The sequence below is a fragment of the Bufo gargarizans genome, chromosome 3 (genome assembly GCF_014858855.1).
Source record: "Bufo gargarizans isolate SCDJY-AF-19 chromosome 3, ASM1485885v1, whole genome shotgun sequence".
In the NCBI taxonomy this organism is placed as follows: Eukaryota; Metazoa; Chordata; class Amphibia; order Anura; family Bufonidae; genus Bufo; species Bufo gargarizans.
The window spans coordinates 322,924,652-322,945,887 of record NC_058082.1 but is presented as its reverse complement, the minus strand read 5'-3'; the positions used below and the strand labels follow the sequence as shown (position 1 = coordinate 322,945,887).

At 43.7% G+C, this 21,236-nt stretch overlaps 1 protein-coding gene across 1 annotated transcript; it reads left to right on the top strand.

Annotated features, from left to right (window-relative positions):
- The first annotated feature begins 7 nt into the window (after window positions 1-7).
- C3H1orf109 (chromosome 3 C1orf109 homolog) lies at window positions 8-14,881 on the top strand. The gene is made up of 5 exons (XM_044287110.1): window positions 8-142; window positions 7,151-7,423; window positions 10,278-10,457; window positions 12,793-12,914; window positions 13,641-14,881. Exons 2-5 carry the CDS (start codon window positions 7,152-7,154, stop codon window positions 13,682-13,684), a joined length of 618 nt encoding a protein of 205 aa, XP_044143045.1. The 5' UTR covers window positions 8-142; window position 7,151; the 3' UTR covers window positions 13,685-14,881.
- Window positions 14,882-21,236: the final 6,355 nt, after the last annotated feature.

Genomic DNA, 21,236 nt, shown 5'->3' with positions numbered 1-21,236 from the left:
CCGTTACCGTACCGCTGTCAGCAAGGCATATCGTACGATACAACTTCCGGCAATGTGGTGGTCACTTGTTCTTGTATGTTTCAATAAAGCTTGTTGACAGAGTGATGACGTAGAGGGGCGTGTTCCCAGCCGCGACTCTCAGGTACTTCTAATTTGCCAGGGCTTTATATTTTGATCAGTCTGATGCTGTAAAGCAGGCATGCTCAACCTGCGGCCCTCCAGCTGTTGTAAAACTACAACTCCCACCATGCCTGCTGTAGGCTGTTCGGGCATGCTGGGAGTTGTAGTTTTACAACAGCTGGAGAGCCGCAGTTTGAGGATGCCTGCTGTAAGGCATGCAGTCGACCCTTCAGCTACTCTGAAACTACAACTCCCAGAATGCTCCGTTCACCGTTACAGTAGTTATATGAGCAGCCTAGTGTGCATGCAGGGAGTTGTAGTTCTACAACAGCTGAAGTCCCAAAGATTCCAAGGATCACCATAAGTGATGAGCGAAGCGAGTTTCAGATGCTACATCCGAAGCCGCTTCCTTCAAAATTTCGGAATAATACTGTGTGGAGATTCATCTCTGTGCAGTATTAGAATGTATGAGCCGAATTCAGTTATTTGTGAATAACTTCGGTAGTCGATTTATTTATTTATCGGAAAACCACTTTAAAACTTGAAACCGAACTTGGCTTCTGTTCCGACTAGTACCTCTGGTGACGCGCGACTTTGCTAATAACTGGCTTTGGGTCGTTGAAGCCCTGTCCATAAGATGGCCGCTTGTGGAGGGTCACATGACCAGACACATCACTAGGCCTCCTCCATTCAGGCACCCAACAGTGCTAGTGCAGTGTATTTGAATGCAGGAGACATCACATGACCAGTGATGGCCAGTTCGCATTGTTCGCCCGCGAACACATACGATCTGCCATCTTAACTCACAAGTCCGGCGAGGCACAGGTAATACAGTAGTGAGCCAAGTAAGGGGACTGGTGGGTAGAGATACCCTTCAGATCTCGCCTTTTTGGAATATACCCTTTTGAGCGCCAATAGTGGTTGATTGTTACTGATTGGTATTTGGGCTTTGTGTTGGTATGAGGAACAAGTTTTTTGGATGTAGGGGTGTGTATATATGTCTCGAGCTGTGAGATAAAAGCACATATATGTTTACGCATATATAAACGCGTATAAAAACCTGCAAAAAAGGTCAAAAGATTGTATCTATATAAAAGTCTAAAACATTTTCACACGGGTAGGATTAATGCAAACTGTCTCAGGTGCCTAAGAGACTGTGTTCTGCAGCATCGTGCGCTGTATGGTATGGTACAGTATGTAAATCAATGGGTTAAAAATCTGTGTCCAAGGATACCATTATACATATATTTAAAATAACATATATATAATATAAAATAAAAAATAATATTTTTAAAATTTTTTCAATTATTTTTTTTTAAATAATGTAATAACGTGGGTTCAGTTACTCACTTCACGAGGGGGGCGGTTTACCAGGATAAGCATAAAACACCTGTAAACCAAGTACCCCCCCAGCCTGGATCGCTTCTAGAGTATTAACGGATGAAGGCAGCAAATCACACGGGTGCTTCTCTTCAAAGGTCTTTATTTGCATATGTAAGTAAATCCGGCTCAACGCGTTTCGGGACAGGCACGTCCCTTCATCAGGAGCAATAACAATAATATTGCTCCTGATGAAGGGACGTGCCTGTCCCGAAACGCGTTGAGCCGGATTTACTTACATATGCAAATAAAGACCTTTGAAGAGAAGCACCCGTGTGATTTGCTGCCTTCATCCGTTAATACTCTAGAAGCGATCCAGGCTGGGGGGGTACTTGGTTTACAGGTGTTTTATGCTTATCCTGGTAAACCGCCCCCCTCGTGAAGTGAGTAACTGAACCCACGTTATTACATTATTTAAAAAAAAATAATTGAAAAAATTTTAAAAATATTATTTTTTATTTTATATTATATATATGTTATTTTAAATATATGTATAATGGTATCCTTGGACACAGATTTTTAACCCATTGATTTACATACTGTACCATACCATACAGCGCACGATGCTGCAGAACACAGTCTCTTAGGCACCTGAGACAGTTTGCATTAATCCTACCCGTGTGAAAATGTTTTAGACTTTTATATAGATACAATCTTTTGACCTTTTTTGCAGGTTTTTATACGCGTTTATATATGCGTAAACATATATGTGCTTTTATCTCACAGCTCGAGACATATATACACACCCCTACATCCAAAAAACTTGTTCCTCATACCAACACAAAGCCCAAATACCAATCAGTAACAATCAACCACTATTGGCGCTCAAAAGGGTATATTCCAAATAGGCGAGATCTGAAGGGTATCTCTACCCACCAGTCCCCTTACTTGGCTCACTACTGTATTCTCTACAGGCAGACATCTTGTCGACCTGACTATACCCGGAGCAGCCTTTAGTATTCAACACCCAACCTTCTCTCCATTTCCACTCCTATAAACCCGAGGCGCCTCAAGTCTTTCAGATCTAGTGGAACCCCTTTCCAACAGATCGGTCTGACCCTCACACTTTCTTTCTCTCTCTCTTAGAGGCACAGGTAAGCCAGTCTGAGACAAATGCAGCGGGCGCAGGCAGTTCCGAGAACAGCACGATGAAGGCCCCCGGCGGCTGTTCTTGCAACTGCCTGCTCCCGGAGACCGCCTTTCATTTCAGACCGGCTCGCGCACAGGTAAGGGCTTACCTGTGCCTCGCTGTACTTGTCAGTTAAGATGGCAGATCACATGTGTTCGCGGGCCATCACTGTTGGTCAACAGTAGCCAGAACGTGGCCAACCCCTTTGATTATGTTATTTCATATCTCGCCTCCTTTACATTCAGATGCCTCCATGTTTACCTCCCTATGTAACATGTACATCTTGTAGATTTTCCAAGATGCTTCCAGCATTGACCACAGCCTGATCCACATACATAGCGGCTGTCATGGCGCTATAGCCTAGGGTTACACAGCAATGTGCAGTGCAATGGTAGTGAATGTGGTCACTTTGTGGCCGTGAGTGAAACTCCTGGCTTTGAGTGTGACCGCATTCACTGGCAGTTGCTGTTGGTAATGCTACATTTCTGATCTTGTTGTTGCGCAGCCACAATTTGCCGTTTAGCCCTAGTCTTAAAGGGGATCTCCGGGCTTTTAATATTGAAGATGTCTGATCGGCGGGGTTCTGACACCCGTCACCCCTGCCAATCAGCTTTATGAAGGGATGGCACGCGCGCTGTCTTCCTTCTCTCTTCCTGCTCACCATAGACATAGAGCAGCGAGCAGGAAGAGAGCCAGGAGAAGGTTCGTGTACTGTACACTGCGTGCGCCTTCTCTTCTTACAGCTGATCGGCAGGGGTGCCCGCTGTCGGACCCCCACCGATCTGATATTGATGGCCTATCCTGAGGATACGTCAGGACTCAGCAATATTAAAAGCTCAACAATCAAAACTAGTGTGTAGGAAAACTGGCTTGGTTGCCCATAGAACCAATCAGATTCCACCTTTCATTTTTAGAGCTCCTTGGGAAAATGAAAGGTCGAATCTGAGGGGTTTCTATGGGCAACTAAGCCAGTTTTCCTTCAAGGGTACTTTCACACTTGCGGCAGAGGATTCCGGAAGACAGTTCCGTCGCCGGAACTGCCTGCCGGATCCGTCAAAACGTATGCAAACTGATGGCATTTGTCAGACAGATCAGGGATCCTGATCTGTCTGACAAATGCATTGAAATGCCGGATCCGTCTCTCCGGTGTCATCCCAAAAAAAAGGATCCGGTATTTATATTTTTACCATTTTTTGCCGGATCCATTTTGCCGGAACACTCGGCATTAATGTACTTCATTGGGAAAAAATGCCGGCATTCTGGAATTTTGTCCGGAGATAAAACAGCAGCATGCTGCGGTATTATTTCCGTACTGAAAAGGCAAAAAGACTGAACTGAAGACATCCTGATGCATCCTGAACGGATTGCTCTCGGAACTCTATGCCGGAAAAGAATAGCGCTAGTGTGAAAGTGCCCTAAACCAGTTTTAATTACTCTCCCCCAGCGCTGATTACATAATATCTGATTTCTGTCAGGGGTTTCCTGGTTCAACAGCTTCATGTTTTTCTCAGACAGGGGGCGTCTGCTCCCCCAAGTTTGGTTCAGAGATGCTCCCATTGAGTCACATTTACATAAAAAAGCCAAAATTCAGCTCCCTTGCACCACAATTTTATGCCCATACTATTGGGACCAGTTTACTGAATTTGAATCTGTCTTACAAGAAAACGGCCACTAGAGGTCAGACTCAAAGCAAAAAAGACAAACCAGATTTATGAAAAGATAATAAATAAGGCGCAAATTTTAGCAAATATGACTGCAAAAAAAAAAAAAAAAAGGCGAATTTTGAAAATGTTCCACATTGTTTTAAAGTGGTGGGTCACCCCCAAATGCCTTTTGGGCATACCCTGTAGTGTGGCTGGACATGCAGAGGGAATCAAACTTACCTGAGTGGCTGGGTTCCTGTTCCTTCACTCCCCCAACCCTGCTGCAGCTCTTAGGTCTACCTGCGTCATCAAATGGTTTGGGTCATGTGACACATGGGGGACACGTCAATGCTGCGGCGTCCACGTGTCCTGCATTAAACTGCATGTTGACGGCAGGGAGGTCTGAGAGCTGCAGCGGCGCCGGTTTGTTGACCTATCCTGAGGATATACTGTAAGTATCAAAATCTCAGACAACCCCTCTAATCTTCTATGAGCACCTAGGGGTGCCCTTGTCTCATGACAGCTGCACTATAACTTTGCCGCCTTGAGTGCATTGTAATGCCGTTTACATGTCTGTAGGGCACATCCATGATGCGGTGCACAAACGGCTGGTGCCCGTATATTGCGGATCCACAGTTTGCGGGCCGCAATACGGGCATGGCCGGACAACTGCCATGTGCGTGAGGCCTAAGTGTGGCGTACGTCATGGTGACAGAAGTCTGGTGTGATCTGCTTAGTACATTTCCACTCATGTTAGGTAAGCAGTAAAAGTGAGTTGTAACTGTGGGTCCGACTATAAAGCTCAAGGCTGTGTTCACACATTGTGGTTTTGCCATGATTTTCAGTCTGCAAGAAAACTGCAGCCTAACCTTGTATAGTAAGTCTTGCGATACTCAATACCATTCAGTACTACGCAAAAAAAACAAACACCAAAAAGCCACGGGCATACCACATTTTATGGAACATCTGGCCCATAATAGAACAGTGCTATCCTATTTTTTTGGGGGGAGACAAGGTGACAAAAAAAATGGCGAATTGCGCCTTTTTTTCTCTGTTACAGCGTTCTGATGCATAGGAGATGTTTTTTACAATACTTTAATAGTTTGGGCTTTTCGGACGTGGCGATAAGTAATATGTTTATTTGTTTATTATTTATATATTTTATATGTAAAATTGGGAAAGGGGCTGATTTAAATGGAACCTGTCACCTCAAAAATGCATCTACAACCGACATCAGTACCTCATAGTAGCCCGCAAACTGTAAATAATCATATGCTTTATCCTGTTGTCCGATGCTGCGTAAGTTCAAACAATGCAGTTTTATTCTCCATAGCGCCATAGTGGGGGGCAGCGGCCTTCTTGCTTCAAGTCAAGGTAACCACGCCCCCTAACCGTCCCCTCTTGCCTGAGAGTGACAGCCTGCAGTGTGGCCGCGATTCCCCAAGTCTCACGCATGCGCGGTGCGCTCTGTAGTAATGAGCTATACCATCTCCTGCTGCTGTTAGCTGGGTTTCAGCGGCGCAATGCGCATGCGCGAGACTTGGGGAATCGCGGCCACACTGCAGACTGTCACTTTCAGGCAAGAGGGGACGGTTAGGGGGCGTGGTTACCTTGACTTGGAGCAAGAAGGCCGCTGCCCCCTTGACTTCAAGCTGGCCGGCACTTTAGCGCTGATGGAGAATAAAACAGCGTTTTTCGAACTTACGCAGCATCGGACAACAGGATTAAACATATTAACAGGCTGCGGGCTACTACGAGGTACTGCTGGCGGTTGTAGATGCATTTTTGAGGTGACAGGTTCCCTTTAAACTTAATATTCTTAACTAAATATTTTTTTTACTTTTCACTTAATAACTATTAGCCCCCCCTTAGGGGGCTAGAACCCTTGTCCTATTCACCCTAATAGAGCTCTATTAGGGTGAATAGGACTTCACACGGTCCCTGCTGCCCTGTGCTTTGTGCACACAGCAACAGGGAGCTTACCATGGCAGCCAAGGCTTCAGTAGTGTCCTGGCTGACAGGGTAACCGATCAGAGCCCCGCGATTTAACTGCTGGGGCTCACATCGGAAGCTGCCCCTGCACCACCAATAAGGGGGCGGGACCCTGTGGCCACTTCCACCAATGATTATAATACTGGGGGGGGTGCACTGCACCACCAATGATTATAATTTATAATACTGGGGTTGGGGGGGGGGCACACTGCGCCACCAATGAAGATAACTAACCTTTTAATACAAATGTAGGCGGCGGGTGCCAGCGGTAGAATCACATACCCGGCACCCGACCTCTATGACAAGGTGCTGCGATCCCTGTCAATTAACTCTTCAGGTGCGGCACCGGAGAGGTTAATTGCCGTGGTTCGGCAGATCGCAGCGCCATGACATAGAGGTCGGGTGCCGGGTATGTGATTCTACCGCTGGCACCCGCCGCCTACATTTGTATTAAAAGGTTAGTTATCCTTATTGGTGGCGCAGTGGCCACAGCCCCTCCCCTCCTCCCCTCCCCCCCCCCTCTCTTTTCATTGGTGACAGCAGCAGCCGCGGCACAGTGGGGACGGAGGGACTCCCTCTTTCTACACTCTGCTGCTTAGGAGCACACACACAGAGAGTGGCGCGTGCCATGTTCTCTAACAGATACTAGGCTGCGCAGTAGATAAATGGCAAATCCCGGTATTGTGTCGATCTGAGTACAAAATTATCGATTGGGTATAGGTAATTCGATACCCGGTGCAACCCTAAATGCCAGGCAGTTGCAGGACTCTAGGTGACTGTGCTGTTTGTTGCTGACGAGCCACATTTGGTATCTTGGGAAAGGTAGTAGCTGATATGGTGGACTTTTCTATGACATGTTGTGTGCTTTTGTGTGTTCCCATTCTAGCATGCCAGAAGATGCAGCGCTGCTTTCTGTGCAGCAGTCCCTCAGACGGTGCTTTGATACTATAGACCAACAGCAGGAGGAGTGGAAGCGGACTATACTGGCATGTGGTCCCCTGGTGAGCTCATTGAGTAACCTGGCTGAGCAGTTGCAGTCTTGCCAAAAAGTTACCTTCTCAAAGACTCCTCTGGGTGGCTTTCCTGATCTACAGGATCGTCTTCGTTATAAGCTTGAGGCGGCGGTGGACCTCACCCTTGAGAAGCTAAATGATAAGATGTAGGTTTCCATTGTGGCTGCATGTTAGGTTTGTGTATTTGATACCTGTATACATCGTGAATCGCTTGTATAAAAAACGCAGCACTCCAGTCTTCAATTTCCAAAGGTTTATTCACCAACACAATACGACGTTTCGACCTGTGTGGTCTTTTTCAAAAAGTCTGATTTTTTGGGGGATTTCATTTTCCACATACATAAGTAGCTGCAAGATACATCTGGTGATACTTATCTCCTCTACTGTACATGCATGCTTGGCTACACCATGTTTATAAGGGAGTTGAGGAACATATTTGTCAGCTAACGTAATCTGTAAGACCGTGTAGAAACGTCTAATTTAAAGGGGTTGTCCCATCTTGTCGATTCCACGGTGAGATGGTACTAACCGCTAGCGCCTGGTAGCCAGGCTTACGGAAACAGCCAATCGGACAGATACTGCGCTATTTTCATAACTCCCATTGCATCAACATTTCCAGTGACCAGAAGTCACAACAACGCCTGTACAAGTGTCAGTACAGACACTTTTGCACTTTGAAAAAAGTCTCATGCAAAAGAAAACCCATGAGGCTTTCCCTGCACTTGATGGGCAGACTGTGAACTGCATGGGTGCCCAAAACATCCTATAACAAAGCTTCATCCTTGTAGAACCAGTGGGTGATTTTCTCCTGTTACACCTTGTGAAAAAAAAAAAATTATGGCCTGTAAGAAAATTTTTTATTTTTTTTTTCCATTTTCACACTCAAGTGTTTCTAAATTTTGTGAAATGCCTTTTGGTTCACTAAACGCTTTTAAAAATTCCTTTGGGGTGTGGTTTCTAAAATGGGGGTCACTTTTTGGGGGTTTCCATTGTACCTCAAAATCTACTCTCCAAAAAGCATATGGCGCTCCTCACTAGTGTATGGACTCCGATGAGCCGAAGTTAGTTATTCGCGAAGTCGCGCGTGACTTCGTTGAATAACTTCAGTAGTTGATTTTTAAAGTAACAAACCACTTTAAAATTTGAGGTAGTAGTTGAAACCGAAGCAGAGTTCAGTTTCAAGTTTTAAAGTGGTTTTCCACTTTAAAAATCAATTACTGAAGTTATTCAACGAAGTCACGATCAACTTCACGAATAACTTACTTCAGCTCATTGGAGTCCAGACAGTCTGTACAGTATTATTCCGAAGTTTTGAATGAAGCGACTTCCGATGAAGCATTCGAAGCTCTCTTGGCTCAACACTACTCCTTACCTTCTGAGCCCTGTGGTGTGCCCACACATCAGTTTATGACAACATATAGGATGTATCTGTACACTACAGAATTAGGCTAATAAATATTGAGGTTTGCTGTCTTACAAGAAAATGGAAATAAAAAAATTAAATTTTTACATTTCACCTCCTTTTTTGCTTTGACTCCTGTGGAACACCTAAAGGGTTAACAAACTTTCTAAAATGTGTTTTGAATAATATGAGGGTTGTAATTTCTAAAATGGGGTAATTTATGGGTGGTTTCTATTATGTTAGCCCCCTCAAAGTCACTTCAAAACTGAACTGGCCCTGAAAAAAGTCGGTTTTGGAAAATTTCCTTGTACATTTTAAGAATTGCTTCTAAAATTCTAAGGCATCTAATGTCCTAAAAAATAAAAAAATAACATTTAGAAAATGATGCCAACGTAAAAGTAGAAATATGGTAAATGTTAGGTAATAACTATTTTATGAGTTATCATAAAAGCAGAGAAATTCAAATTTAGAAAATAGCGAATATTCTGTAATAAAAAAAAAATATATTTTACAAATAAAGATAAAACATATCATGTCAAATTTACCTTTAACATAGAATACATTATGTCACGAGAAAATGGCTTGGATAAGTAAAAGTCTTCCAAAAGTTATTACCACATAAAGTGACACATGTCAAAATAGCAAAATTTGGCCTGGTCCTTAAGGTGAAGGGTTCTGAAGGGGTTAATGACTTTGGCTGTATGTTTGGGGTGGTTGTCCTGCTGCAGAATACATTTAAACTATTAGCACTTCTATTTTTGAAAGCATTCTTACACTGCAGCATTTTTTTCACACCTGCCTAAGGGTGCATTCACACGTCAGTATTTTTACCTTTCCAGATAAACGTTCCTGTTTTTTGCGGATCCGAAAATCTGGATGACATGAGGATGCTTTTAGCATGTCTTCCAGATTTTCGACGGATCCATTGACTAGAATGGGATGACGGAACGCAAAATCGGACAAATAGTAGGACAGGGTATATTTTTTTTTCCAGGATCCGAATAACGTAACCCACGGAACGGAACGGAAACACGGAATCGGAGAGCACCATGAGTGCTGTCCGATTATTTGCTGATTCCATTGAAAATGAATGGATCCGCATAACGTTCCGTTTTTAATCGGAACGGATGCGGAACACCAAAACGGACGTGTGAATGGACCCTAACCCTGGGTTCACACCTGAGCGTTTTACAGCGCGTTCCTACGCGCTGTAAAACGCTCAACAAGGAGAAACCAATGATTCCCTATGGGCATGGTTCTCACCTGGGCGTTTTACAGCGTGTACGATCGCACTGTAAAACGCCCGACGCCCTAAGAAGTACATGAGCTTCTTTGGGGCGTCTTGTCGCGCGTTCCCGTACATAGACTTCCGGGAACGCGCGACAATGGGCGTTCGCTTGTCTCTGGTACAATCGCGCATACAGAGCGCTCCATCGCGAACGCTCAGGTGTGAACCCAGGGTAAAACATTTGCACAGCACTGTATATACTTTTTCCATGTAGAACTTTATCCTAAGCAATTTGTCTAATGTTTACTTCTTCAAATTTCTTTGGCCGATTCCTTCAGGAAGGTATGATATATGCTATATGTTTTTGCAGGTGTGTACTCCAAAGAGTAAGGGACTCTGTGAGTCACCAGGTGGGATCGGTCCTCTATGTTTATGAGGTGAGTGCAGAGAAGCTTAGCCTTGAGGCATCCCTGGAGCGCACTTCTCACAGCCCTTCTGTAGCTGACATGTTGGAGTGGCTGCAAGACACAGAAAAATATTACCGAAACCAGTATCCTTTCTAAACTGTTCAAAATGGACTGACATAACATTCTTCCATCTTAGATGGACTCCTTGTACCTGTAGCCATACCAGTACATGTCTCCGCACGTGCTGGAATACTCTGTCTGTGTGACATGTCTTAATACAAGCTTATATCACAGTATACCCACAGATGTTTGCAGTCCCCAGTATTCCCAAACACCATGGGGAGAATTTATTAATATTGGCGTTTTATACTGCTGTCATGAAGAAACCTATCACAAGCAGGAGGCAGGAGAGACAGGCTGAAGCTGCATCACCTAGGATGTACTACTCTGCAACGTGAGTAAGGAGACAGCAATTTTTCTGTTCTGATCTATCACTCCTTGTTCTTAATGTGATAAGACTCAGCCCCCTCTGTCTCTGCAAAGCCAGATGCATAATGGTAAATGTAGACTGCATTAGGGGGACCATATTAGAGGAAAGGAAGGAATCGGGATGGAAGACAACCCTATTACAGACAGCAAAGAGCTGAAAAGCCTGTAATAATCCTTCTATTGGCCCTTTAAAGGTACTTTCACACTAGTGGACCATTGATGATGATGTGAATGATTGGACAGCTGGTATACATGCGCACGGCGGACATGGCAAGTGTTGTTTTGCTCTATATTTGAGTCTTAGCAATTACAGACGTTATGCGATGATGGACCTTTAGGAGGATTGTTGGATACTCAGGTGAGGCATATAGGTGTATTAGGTTAAGTAAATACGCATTCTCATTGGTCAGGCCGTGCCATTGCCCGCAATTAGATAATCCGGATGGGGGTGGCGCACTTGTTTTTACTATAAATTGATGTATGTAACACAATGTGAGTAGGCTTGACAAAGACTGTCTATCAGCCGAAACGTTGCCATTTGTATTATTGCTTTGAAGTCCGAATAAAGTCGATGATGTGAGATGCTGCTGACACCGTCTGCACTTTTCTATCCTGAGGATAGGTCATTAGTTTCAAAATCTTGGAAACCCACTTTAAATTATTATGTAACAGTAACCCAAACTGCGCTATATGAGCAAAAAAAAAAAAAATGCCTTTTTTTTTTTCAGGCATGCAAAAGGTTTAACTTTTTTTTTCCATCAACACATCTGTATGAAAACTAGTTGTTTTTTTGTGTTAAATTTTGGGGTACATATCAGTAAACTTTTAGGTAGTCTCTTCAATTCCACTGTTGTTTTTTGCTTTATGAATTACATTTTTTCCCCACTCTGCATACACAATATGTTAACTTTACTTTATTACTTTTTCACAAAGAAACAGTAATTTGTTTTTGTGTCGCCATATTTTTTTTTCTTTTTTGATGGATCTATGTGATGGCTTGTTTTTTGTAGTATAAGTTAACATCTTCATTCGTACCATTTAGTGGTACAACTTTTTGATTGCTTTTTAATTAATTTGTTTGGAGGCAAGAAGAAAAAAAGCAGCATTTCTGGCATTTCCGATTACATTTTACATAGTATGGGTTAAATAATGGATACTTTAACCCCTTTCTGACAGAACAGTTTTCTGTTTTTTGCATTTTTGTTTGTCACTTCCATAGAACTCGCAGCGTGTGTCTGCTGAAGCTCCCGTCCTGACAGGATTGCATAGCATTATATTGATTTATGATGCTATGTAACCTGTAGAGTTCTAGAATGTAAAGTATAACACTGACAGCATTATGTCTGTGCTATGCAATACATTCCAGAACTCTACGGGTTACATAGCATCATAAATCAATATAATGCTATGCAATCCTGTCAGGACGGGAGCTTCAGCAGACACACGCTGCGAGTTCTATGCGTTAGACTGGTCTCACACAAGCGAGTTTAAGGTCCCTTTTATGCAGATCAGGCTTGGGTCAGTTATTGTTCCCTATAAAGCGGCCACCAATCACCTGACAAACTAGCAAAATGACAAGATGTTGGATGATCAAATCTTTCCTGCACCACTTAAAGGGGTTATCTCATGATTAATATAAAATATAAAAATCAGACATCGTACAGTACATGACGGTCTCTTTCTAACAAGGCTAGAACCAGCTGTGTACCTTACAGGGTCCAGGTGCTGGTTTAAAAACCAGAATATCTTTGTGGGACAACCCCTTTAATATTGTTTGTTGGCAGCACATTGCTCCATGTAAGCAGAGCATACACTCCCCTTTCCACTTTGCATCGGGTTCTGTGAAAGCCATTTAAAACGAGTGACTTGTATATTGTTGATTGACACTCAGTATAGGCCCCACATCAGCCGTGTACGTAGGACCCTAAAGTTCTAGTGCTTTTGAGAGAGGTTTGAAATTTAGAAAAAAGTTCCTTAACCATGATATAGATACTTACAAAGGAAGCTTCTTCTACAAGTGCAGGAAAATCACTTGTCTGATATCAAGAATTTAACTCATTCTTGGGAAAGATTAGATGACAAATTTGCTACAAATCAACATCTTGTGGAAGGTAATGTACAAATGATTGAAAATGATATTTGTTCCCAGCCAGCCCTAGAACAAGGGTGCAGATGCTATTACATAACACCTATTCAAATGAAGGGGTGACTGTGTAACAGATGGCCATGCTTGGCTCACCAGAGCCATGTCTTAATGAAAAGTAAATGGGGTCATTTATCAAACTGGTGTAAAGTGGAACTGGCTTTGTTGCCCGTAGCAACCAATCAGATTCCACCTTTCATTTTTGACAGACCCATTGGAAAAGGAAAGGAGGAATCTGATTGGTTGCTATGGACAACTAAGCCAGTTCTATTTCACACCAGTTTAGATAAATGACCCCAGAAGTTTACCACTTTCACAGAAATTGTAACCTCCTGTACTTGAGATCGGTGCAGAGATGGGACCTGCCCCAATCGGACATTTATGGCATATCTTATGGAGGTACCATAAATGTTAAGATGGGAATACAGCGTGATCCCAAAGTTGTTCCTATATGGATACGGGCCAGGGTGTATTTAAGTCAGGGTCCCAGAGTCTGTGGGGGCCACCAATTGTGCCAGTTCTGAAGCGCAGCCTACACATAGTGCCTAACACTTTAATAGTAGATGTGTCAGTTACTTGCTTAGGCTACTTTCACATCTGCAGCAGCGATTCTTACGTGGCTGCATGGGTACAGTATCTTTATGCTTTTGTTGTACCATATACAGATTATAGTAATTCTTCTGTCTTCCTGCAGATATGTTGCTGAATGTATCATTGTTTCGAGAAGCCACAGACTAAAGCCATGGACATAGTGTGTACCTCAGTGATGGTCCCAGTGGTTTCAGAGCTCGGTCAGTTATTGTACGTGCTTTCTGACTAGAACTTTTGTAGTACTTCTGCAGCAGAAGATTTCTATAATGCCCTGATCTTGTAGGCACTAGCCTAGTAATCCCCCGGCTCCCTCATGTCTTACCTGAGCACCCCAGCTCAGTGTCCCCTCAATTCGGTCTGGCAGCGACCACGTCCATGGTAATCAAGATGGCATGATTTTCCCAAGTGACCGCTACCCCAGACGCATCCTCTCCGGAGCTTGCGCTTTCATGCAGCAGAATGTGCTTTGTCTGCACATGCGCTAATATATACTGTAGCCTTACATTTGCAAAATAAGTCCTCTATACAGGATTCAAAGAATGGAGTCATCCTTATAAGTACCCACACATAGTATTCTAATAAGAGTACAACCACATGAAGTGGAACTACTTTAGTGTATACGCCGTACATTAATAGTGCCGGCCACAATGCCCTGTAGTAGTGCTGTAAGTTACCACTGTACTACCACCAACCGCGGTGTAGTGGCGCCTATACTTTACACTTACATTCTACGCTCTAAGAAGGCTGCTGAATTGTGTCTTTCGCTTCTATGGTGATTGATGCAAGAAGAAGGACCTTGTTCTCTCCACTTGAAAATATAATCCCTGACAAGTACATGTCAACCACAAGAATCAGTGTTTATTTCTCATGTTTTATGCCACAGAAATAAAAGATATTTTTCTGTGTCTGTATTTTACAAACTGTCCAGCAGGTGGTGCTATTGTGCTGCGTTGCAGGGACTGTACGTTAATGTATTCAGTTCAGGCTTTTACGACTTATCCATTGCATTCCTTTGTCATCCTAAAAAGTGATTTGTGTGACAAAAACAGTACAAGTTTTATATGATATTTATAGAAATACAATGTTAATTCAGTAATCCTTCAAGGTTAGTCCTAAAGTGTTTCACATCGCATACATGGTAGCATACTAATGTGTCATGACCTCTTTCTCTACAATATTGACTATATAATGCAATAGAAAGTTAAATCATGGCAATTGTAGGTCAAAGTAAAATGTGGCTTTATCGTTATGTTGTACTCTTCTTTTCAATAAATGCTATTTTTTCAAGACAAATTATTTTGAGAATGCAAATCCTGCCTAAAGCACACAGGAGCCTGATCTCATGGCTAGGGCTACATGGTGACACGTTGCATGGCCAAAGATCCCAGTGTCGTGATGCTATATCGCAGGGCTGGCCAACCTGCGGCTCTCCAGCTGTTGCAAAACTACAACTCCCACCATCCCCTGCTGTAGGCTGATAGCTGTAGGCAGTGTGGGCATGCTGGGAATTGTAGTTTTGCAACAGCTGGAGAGCCTCAGGTTGGCCAGCCCTGCTATATCGCAACGCAATGAAAGTGCAGCAGTGCAGCGTGAATGTTACCCACTGAACTAGGTGACTACTATATTAGATATATGAATATGACCTAAGTAGCCATACAGTGCATGCTGTTGAGAAGCCCCCTGGCTGCTCACCCATGGGCAGTCATGTAGCTAAAGGATGCCTGGTGGTGTGCTTTAGGAGCTCACCAGCTAATTGTCAGCGTAATGCCAGGCACACAGACCCGCATGTTACTGGCTCCTTTTTATCGGCTTGTTTGCACTGTTTGCTCTGGCAGTGATTTTATGATGTGATTCTGGAAGGACATTTAATGTGATGAAATGCCTCGGGAATGTAATCTGCAGCCTGCAGTCTTTCCAGACACATGAATCATAACTTCTGTTTTCACCCAATTTCTTCAACCATGCAGTTATCACCCATTTAAATGTAGATTTCAACACATACACCAGACCATGCATGTTATAATTCTGCAATGCTAGCGGTGCTAATCGCGGAGGCTGACAGCAGGCCCGTGACATCAAGTTTCCTTAGGAGAAGCATCCTAGCTGCTGTTGACAAGCAGAGTGTCGCATGACTCTGGTCACCCCTTTATTAAATATATACTAGTCTAGCTGAGACAGAAACATGGAGCCAACACTAACAAGAACTTTGGGATACACAATTCATTATAGTAGTGAAAAGACCTATTCACCAAGCAGCCTTCAAAGGGATTATCCCATGATTAATGTCAAAAATGAAAATCATCCATCATATACACTGCTCAAAAAAATAAAGGGAACACAAAAATAACATCCTAGATCTGAATTATTTAAATATTCTTCTGAAATACTTTGTTCTTTACATAGTTGGATGTGCTGACAACAAGATCACACAAAAATTAAAAATTAGAAATTTAATTTTTCAACCCATGGAGGTCTGGATTTGGAGTCACACTCAAAATTAAAGTGGAAAAACACACTACAGGCTGATCCAACTTTGATGTAATGTCCTTAAAACAAGTCAAAATGAGGCTCAGTAGTGTGTGTGGCCTCCACGTGCCTGTATGACCTCCCTACAACGCCTGTGCATGCTCCTGATGAGGTGGCGGATGGTCTCCTGAGGGATCTCCTCCCAGACCTGGACTAAAGCATCTGCCAACTCCTGGACAGTCTGTGGTGCAACGTGACGTTGGTGGATAGAGCGAGACATGATGTCCCAGATGTGCTCAATTGGATTCAGGTCTGGGGAACGGGCGGGCCAGTCCATAGCATCAATGCCTTCGTCTTGCAGGAACTGCTGACATACTCCAGCCACATGAGGTATAGCATTGTCTTGCAGGAACCCAGGGCCAACCGCACCAGCATATGGTCTCACAAGGGGTCTGAGGATCTCATCTAGGTACCTAATGGCAGTCAGGCTACCTCTGGCGAGCACATGGAGGGCTGTGCGGCCCTCCAAAGAAATGCCACCCCACACCATTACTGACCCAATGCCAAACTGGTCATGCGGGAGGATGTTGCAGGCAGCAGAACGTTCTCCATGGCGTCTCCAGACTCTGTCACGTCTGTCATGTGCTCAGTGTGAACCTGCTTTCATCTGTGAAGAGCACAGGGCGCCAGTGGTGAATTTGCCAATCTTGGTGTTCTCTGGCACCAATTAGTTAAATACAATAGAGGGGGGGGGGGGGGGGCGCACACTGTGCCACTAATGAGTTAAATACAATAGAGGGGGCAGGGGGGGCCCGCCAACTGTGCCACCAATGAGATAAATACAATAGGGGGGGGGGGCTGCACACTGTGCCACCAATGAGTTAAATACAATAGAGGGGGGGGCCGCACACTGTGCCACCAATGAGTTAATTACAATAAAGGGAGGGAGGGGGGCCGCACACTGTGCCATTAATGATAATACAATAGAGGGAGGGAGGGGGGTCTGCTGCCTGGCAGCCCCTGATCTCTTACAGGGGGATATGATACGCACAATTAACCCCTTCAGGTGAGGCACCTGAGGGGTTAATTGTGCGTATCATAGCCCCCTGTAAGAGAACGGGTGCTGTCAGGCAGCAGGGGGCAGTCGTGTACACAGTTTGTAGTATATTCTAACTAGAAGCGTCCCCATCACCATGGGAACGCCTCTGTGTTAGAATATACTGTCTGATATGAGTTTTCACGATGTAACTCAAATCCGATGGTATATTCTAACATAGAGGCATTCCCATGGTGATGGGGACGCTTCAAGTTTAAATATACCATCGGATTGGAGAAAACTCCGATCCGATGGTATAAAAGGGACTCCTGACTTTACATTGAAAGTCAATGGGGACGGATCCGTTTGCAATTGCACCATATTGTGTCAACGTCAAATGGATCCGTCCCCATTGACTTGCATTGTAATTCAGGACGGATCCGTTTGGCTCCGCACGGCCATGCGGACACCAAAACAACTTTTTTTTCATGTCCGTGGATCCTCCAAAAATCAAGGAAGACCCACAGACGAAAAAACGGTCACGGATCACGGACCAACGGAACCCCGTTTTGCGGACCGTGAAAAAATACTGTCGTGTGCATGAGGCCTTAGAGTGTGAATTATCATATGTGTATATTATGTGTTAGGGACCTGACAAATCAAAAACTCTAACTCCACTGACTGCAGTAAGGAGAATAACGGCGGTTCACCAGAATGTAATTATGGTGAATACCATATGAAAAGTTATAAAATATTAAAGCGTAACGTAATCAGGCCACTAAAAATATTTGTAGAAATATACAAACTAGATAATATCTAGATGTTCCTTAGAAAATAAACTATTGCTACACCGCTGTATCCAGCTGCATGGTGGTACCAAACCAGAATCGGTATTTAAAGAACACAATTCTCCTACCACATCCTGGTGTTCAGATGACCATTCTGTTCCGCTATTGGGGGTATCCGGTACGGATTCCTTTAATCAAAGGGAAACAAAATAAGACAACTAAAATCCGTCCCTAATGAGGGGGGGGGGGGAGGTACTACCCTGGCCCTATGGACCCACCCTGACAAGGGGATCCCGTCTGGAACCTGCCCCTACTTAAAAGCCCTAGAGAGCCCTATCAAATATTCCATAAAAAGGACACCGGAATTAAATGAAACATCCATAACTGAGTTGTTTATTTAACCCATGCAGAAAAAACGTTTAAAGTAAAAAAAAAAATCCATCGGGCTTCATATCTACAGTCATGTGAAAAGATTAGGACACCCTTTGAAAGCATGTGGTTTTTTGTAACATTTTTAATAAAAGGTTATTTCATCTCCGTTTCAACAATACAGAGAGATTAAAGTAATCCGACTAAACAAAGAAAACTGAAGAAAAGTCTTTTCAAGATCTTCTGTAAATGTCATTCTACAAAAATGCCTATTCTAACTGAGGAAAAAGATAGGACACCCTTGCCCCTAATAGCGAGTGTTACCTCCTTTGGCTGAAATAACTGCAGTGAGACGGTTCTTGTAGCCATCTACCAGTCTTCGACATCGGTCTGAGGAAATTTTACCCCACTCCTCAATGCAGAACTTTTTCAGCTGTGAGATGTTTGAGGGGTTTCTTGCACGTACAGCCCTTTTCAAGTCACCCCACAGCATCTCAATGGGATCCAAATCTGGACTTTGACTTGGCCATTCCAGGACTCTCCATTTCTTCTTTTTCAGCCAATCTTTGGTTGATTTACTAGTATGTTTTGGGTCATTGTCATGTTGCATGGTCCAGTTCCGCTTCAGCTTTAATTTTCTAACTGATGGTCTCACATGTTCTTCAAGCACCTTCTGATACACAGTAGAATTCATCGTGGATTCTATGATGGTGAGCTGACCAGGTCCTGCTGCAGCAAAGCAGCCCCAAACCATGACACTTCCACCTCCATGCTTCACAGTTGGTATGAGGTTCTTTTCTTGGAATGCTGTGTTTGGTTTACGCCAAACATGTCCTCTGCTGTTGTGTCCAAATAATTCAATTTTGGACTCATCTGTCCAAAGAACATTAATCCAGAAGTCCTGGTCTTTGTCAACTTTATCTCTGGCAAATGTCAGTCTGGCCTCGATGTTTCTCTTGGAAAGCAAAGGTTTCCTCCTTGCACACCTCCCATGCAAGTTAAACTTGTACAGTCTCTTTCTGATTGTAGAGGCATGTACTTCTACATCAACAGTAGCCAGAGCCTGCTGTAGTTCTCGAGATGACACTTTAGGGTTTTTGGAGACCTCTTTTAGCATCTTGCGGTCTGCTCTTGGGGTGAACTTGCTGGGGCGACCAGTCCTGGGCATGTTGGCAGTTGTTTTGAAAGCCCTCCACTTGTAGACTATCTTCCGGACAGTGGAATGGCTGATTTCAAAATCTTTTGAGATCTTTTTAAATCCCTTCCCAGACTCATAGGCTGCTACAATCTTTTTTCTGAAGTCCTCTGACAGCTCTTTTGCTCTCACCATGGTGCTCACTCTCAGTTCAACAGTCAGGAGCACACCAAACTAAATGTCTGAGGTTTAAATAGGGCAAGCCTCATTCAACATGCAGAGTAACGATCTACTAATTATGTGCACCTGGTGTGATATACCTGTGTGAGATCTGAGCCAATTTAAGAGGGAATACATGTGAGGGTGTCCTATCTTTTTCCTCAGTTAGAATAGGCATTTTTGTAGAATGACATTTACAGAAGATCTTGAAAAGACTTTTCTTCAGTTTTCTTTGTTTAGTTGGATTACTTTAATCTCTCTGTATTGTTGAAACGGAGATGAAATAACCTTTTATTAAAAATGTTACAAAAAACCACATGCTTTCAAAGGGTGTCCTAATTTTTTCACATGACTGTATTTTGTATACTCCTCTTTTTTTAGAGGTTAAATGTTATGTTTAAATATTATAACTTTTCATATGGTATTCACCTATACCATACATATTTGAGATGGGAATAACCCTTTTAAGTGCATACAGCCGACCTGTAAGGGCACCAGCATTTTTGGAAGCATCACTGTGAAGATAAACGTGTCATGCAAACAGTGTAGTATACAAAATTATTAACATGCCTTTATGTTGTGTTCATAACAAACTGAGATGTACTTCCAAACTGTTTTTTATTATATCTTACAAAGACATTTACTTGATGTATCTTTTGTTGATGTATGGGTGAACGATCACGTGTTGTATTTTTTATCTAATAATCGTATTATACTAATATAACAGTTCATTGCTAGGCTATTGCTTTTACTAGAAAACTGAAGTGAATAATATACACATTCAAACACTTTAATGTCTAAAATTGTATTTAGATTAATACTATAATTTATCTTATTAGGTGTCAGATCTTCATATTTTTAAGCTTCAGAGCTCCCAGTCACCTGCTTTCCTTCACGTTTTTGAAATCTGTTTAAAGCAGTGCTTCTCAATTATTTTCTGTCATGCCCCCCCTAGGAAGAAGAAAACATTTTGCGCCCCCCGCGCGACTGTAAATAGTGTTATATATGTGCCATCCACAGACCCCCACCCCATAACAATGCCATCCACAGTGCCCCCCCAGCCCATAACAGTGCCATCCACAGACCCCCACCCCTTAACTTTGCCATCCACAGATTCCGTGTGCCCGCCGCCGCCGTTTAAAGTTATTAAACATGCCCCCCTCACTCCTAATAGTACCGTATATCCGAATTTCTTCTGTATAATGCCGGCAGGCGGGCCGGGCGGCCGGCGCATCCCTCAGTGACGTCACTTGTCTGCGCCGCCTGCTTCATTCATAAAGCAGGCGGCGCAGGCACGTGACATCACTGAGGGACGCGCCGGCCGCCCGGCCTGCCTGCCGGCATTATACAGAAGAAATTCGGATATACGGTACTATTAGGAGTGAGGGGGGCATGTTTAATAACTTTTAATTCAATAATACATTTTATATTAGTATACCGGAGGGAGCGGTGGGGCGGGGCTATAGTACAGTGACCGCACCGCCCCACCGCTATTGCCGGCCCCCAGCTCCTCCTCCCAGTCCCTCCCCCGGCCCCCGCTCCGTACATTGCGTCCAGCGCCTGCGCCTGCCTCTGATCAGAGGAAGGGAGATGAGCGCTTCCACAATGGAAGCGCTCATCTCCCTGCCGCATAACGCACACCCCAAAGGCTGGCCCTGAACAAGCCCCCCTTTACGGAGCCTGGGG

Coding starts and splice junctions, on each gene's coding strand:
- C3H1orf109 (XM_044287110.1), top strand. CDS start 7,152: ATGCCAGAAGATGCAGCGCTGCTTTCTGTGCAGCAGTCCCTCAGACGG. Junction 7,424..10,277: donor GAGAAGCTAAATGATAAGAT/GTAGGTTTCCAT, acceptor ATGTTTTTGCAG/GTGTGTACTCCAAAGAGTAA. Junction 12,915..13,640: donor AAATCAACATCTTGTGGAAG/GTAATGTACAAA, acceptor GTCTTCCTGCAG/ATATGTTGCTGAATGTATCA.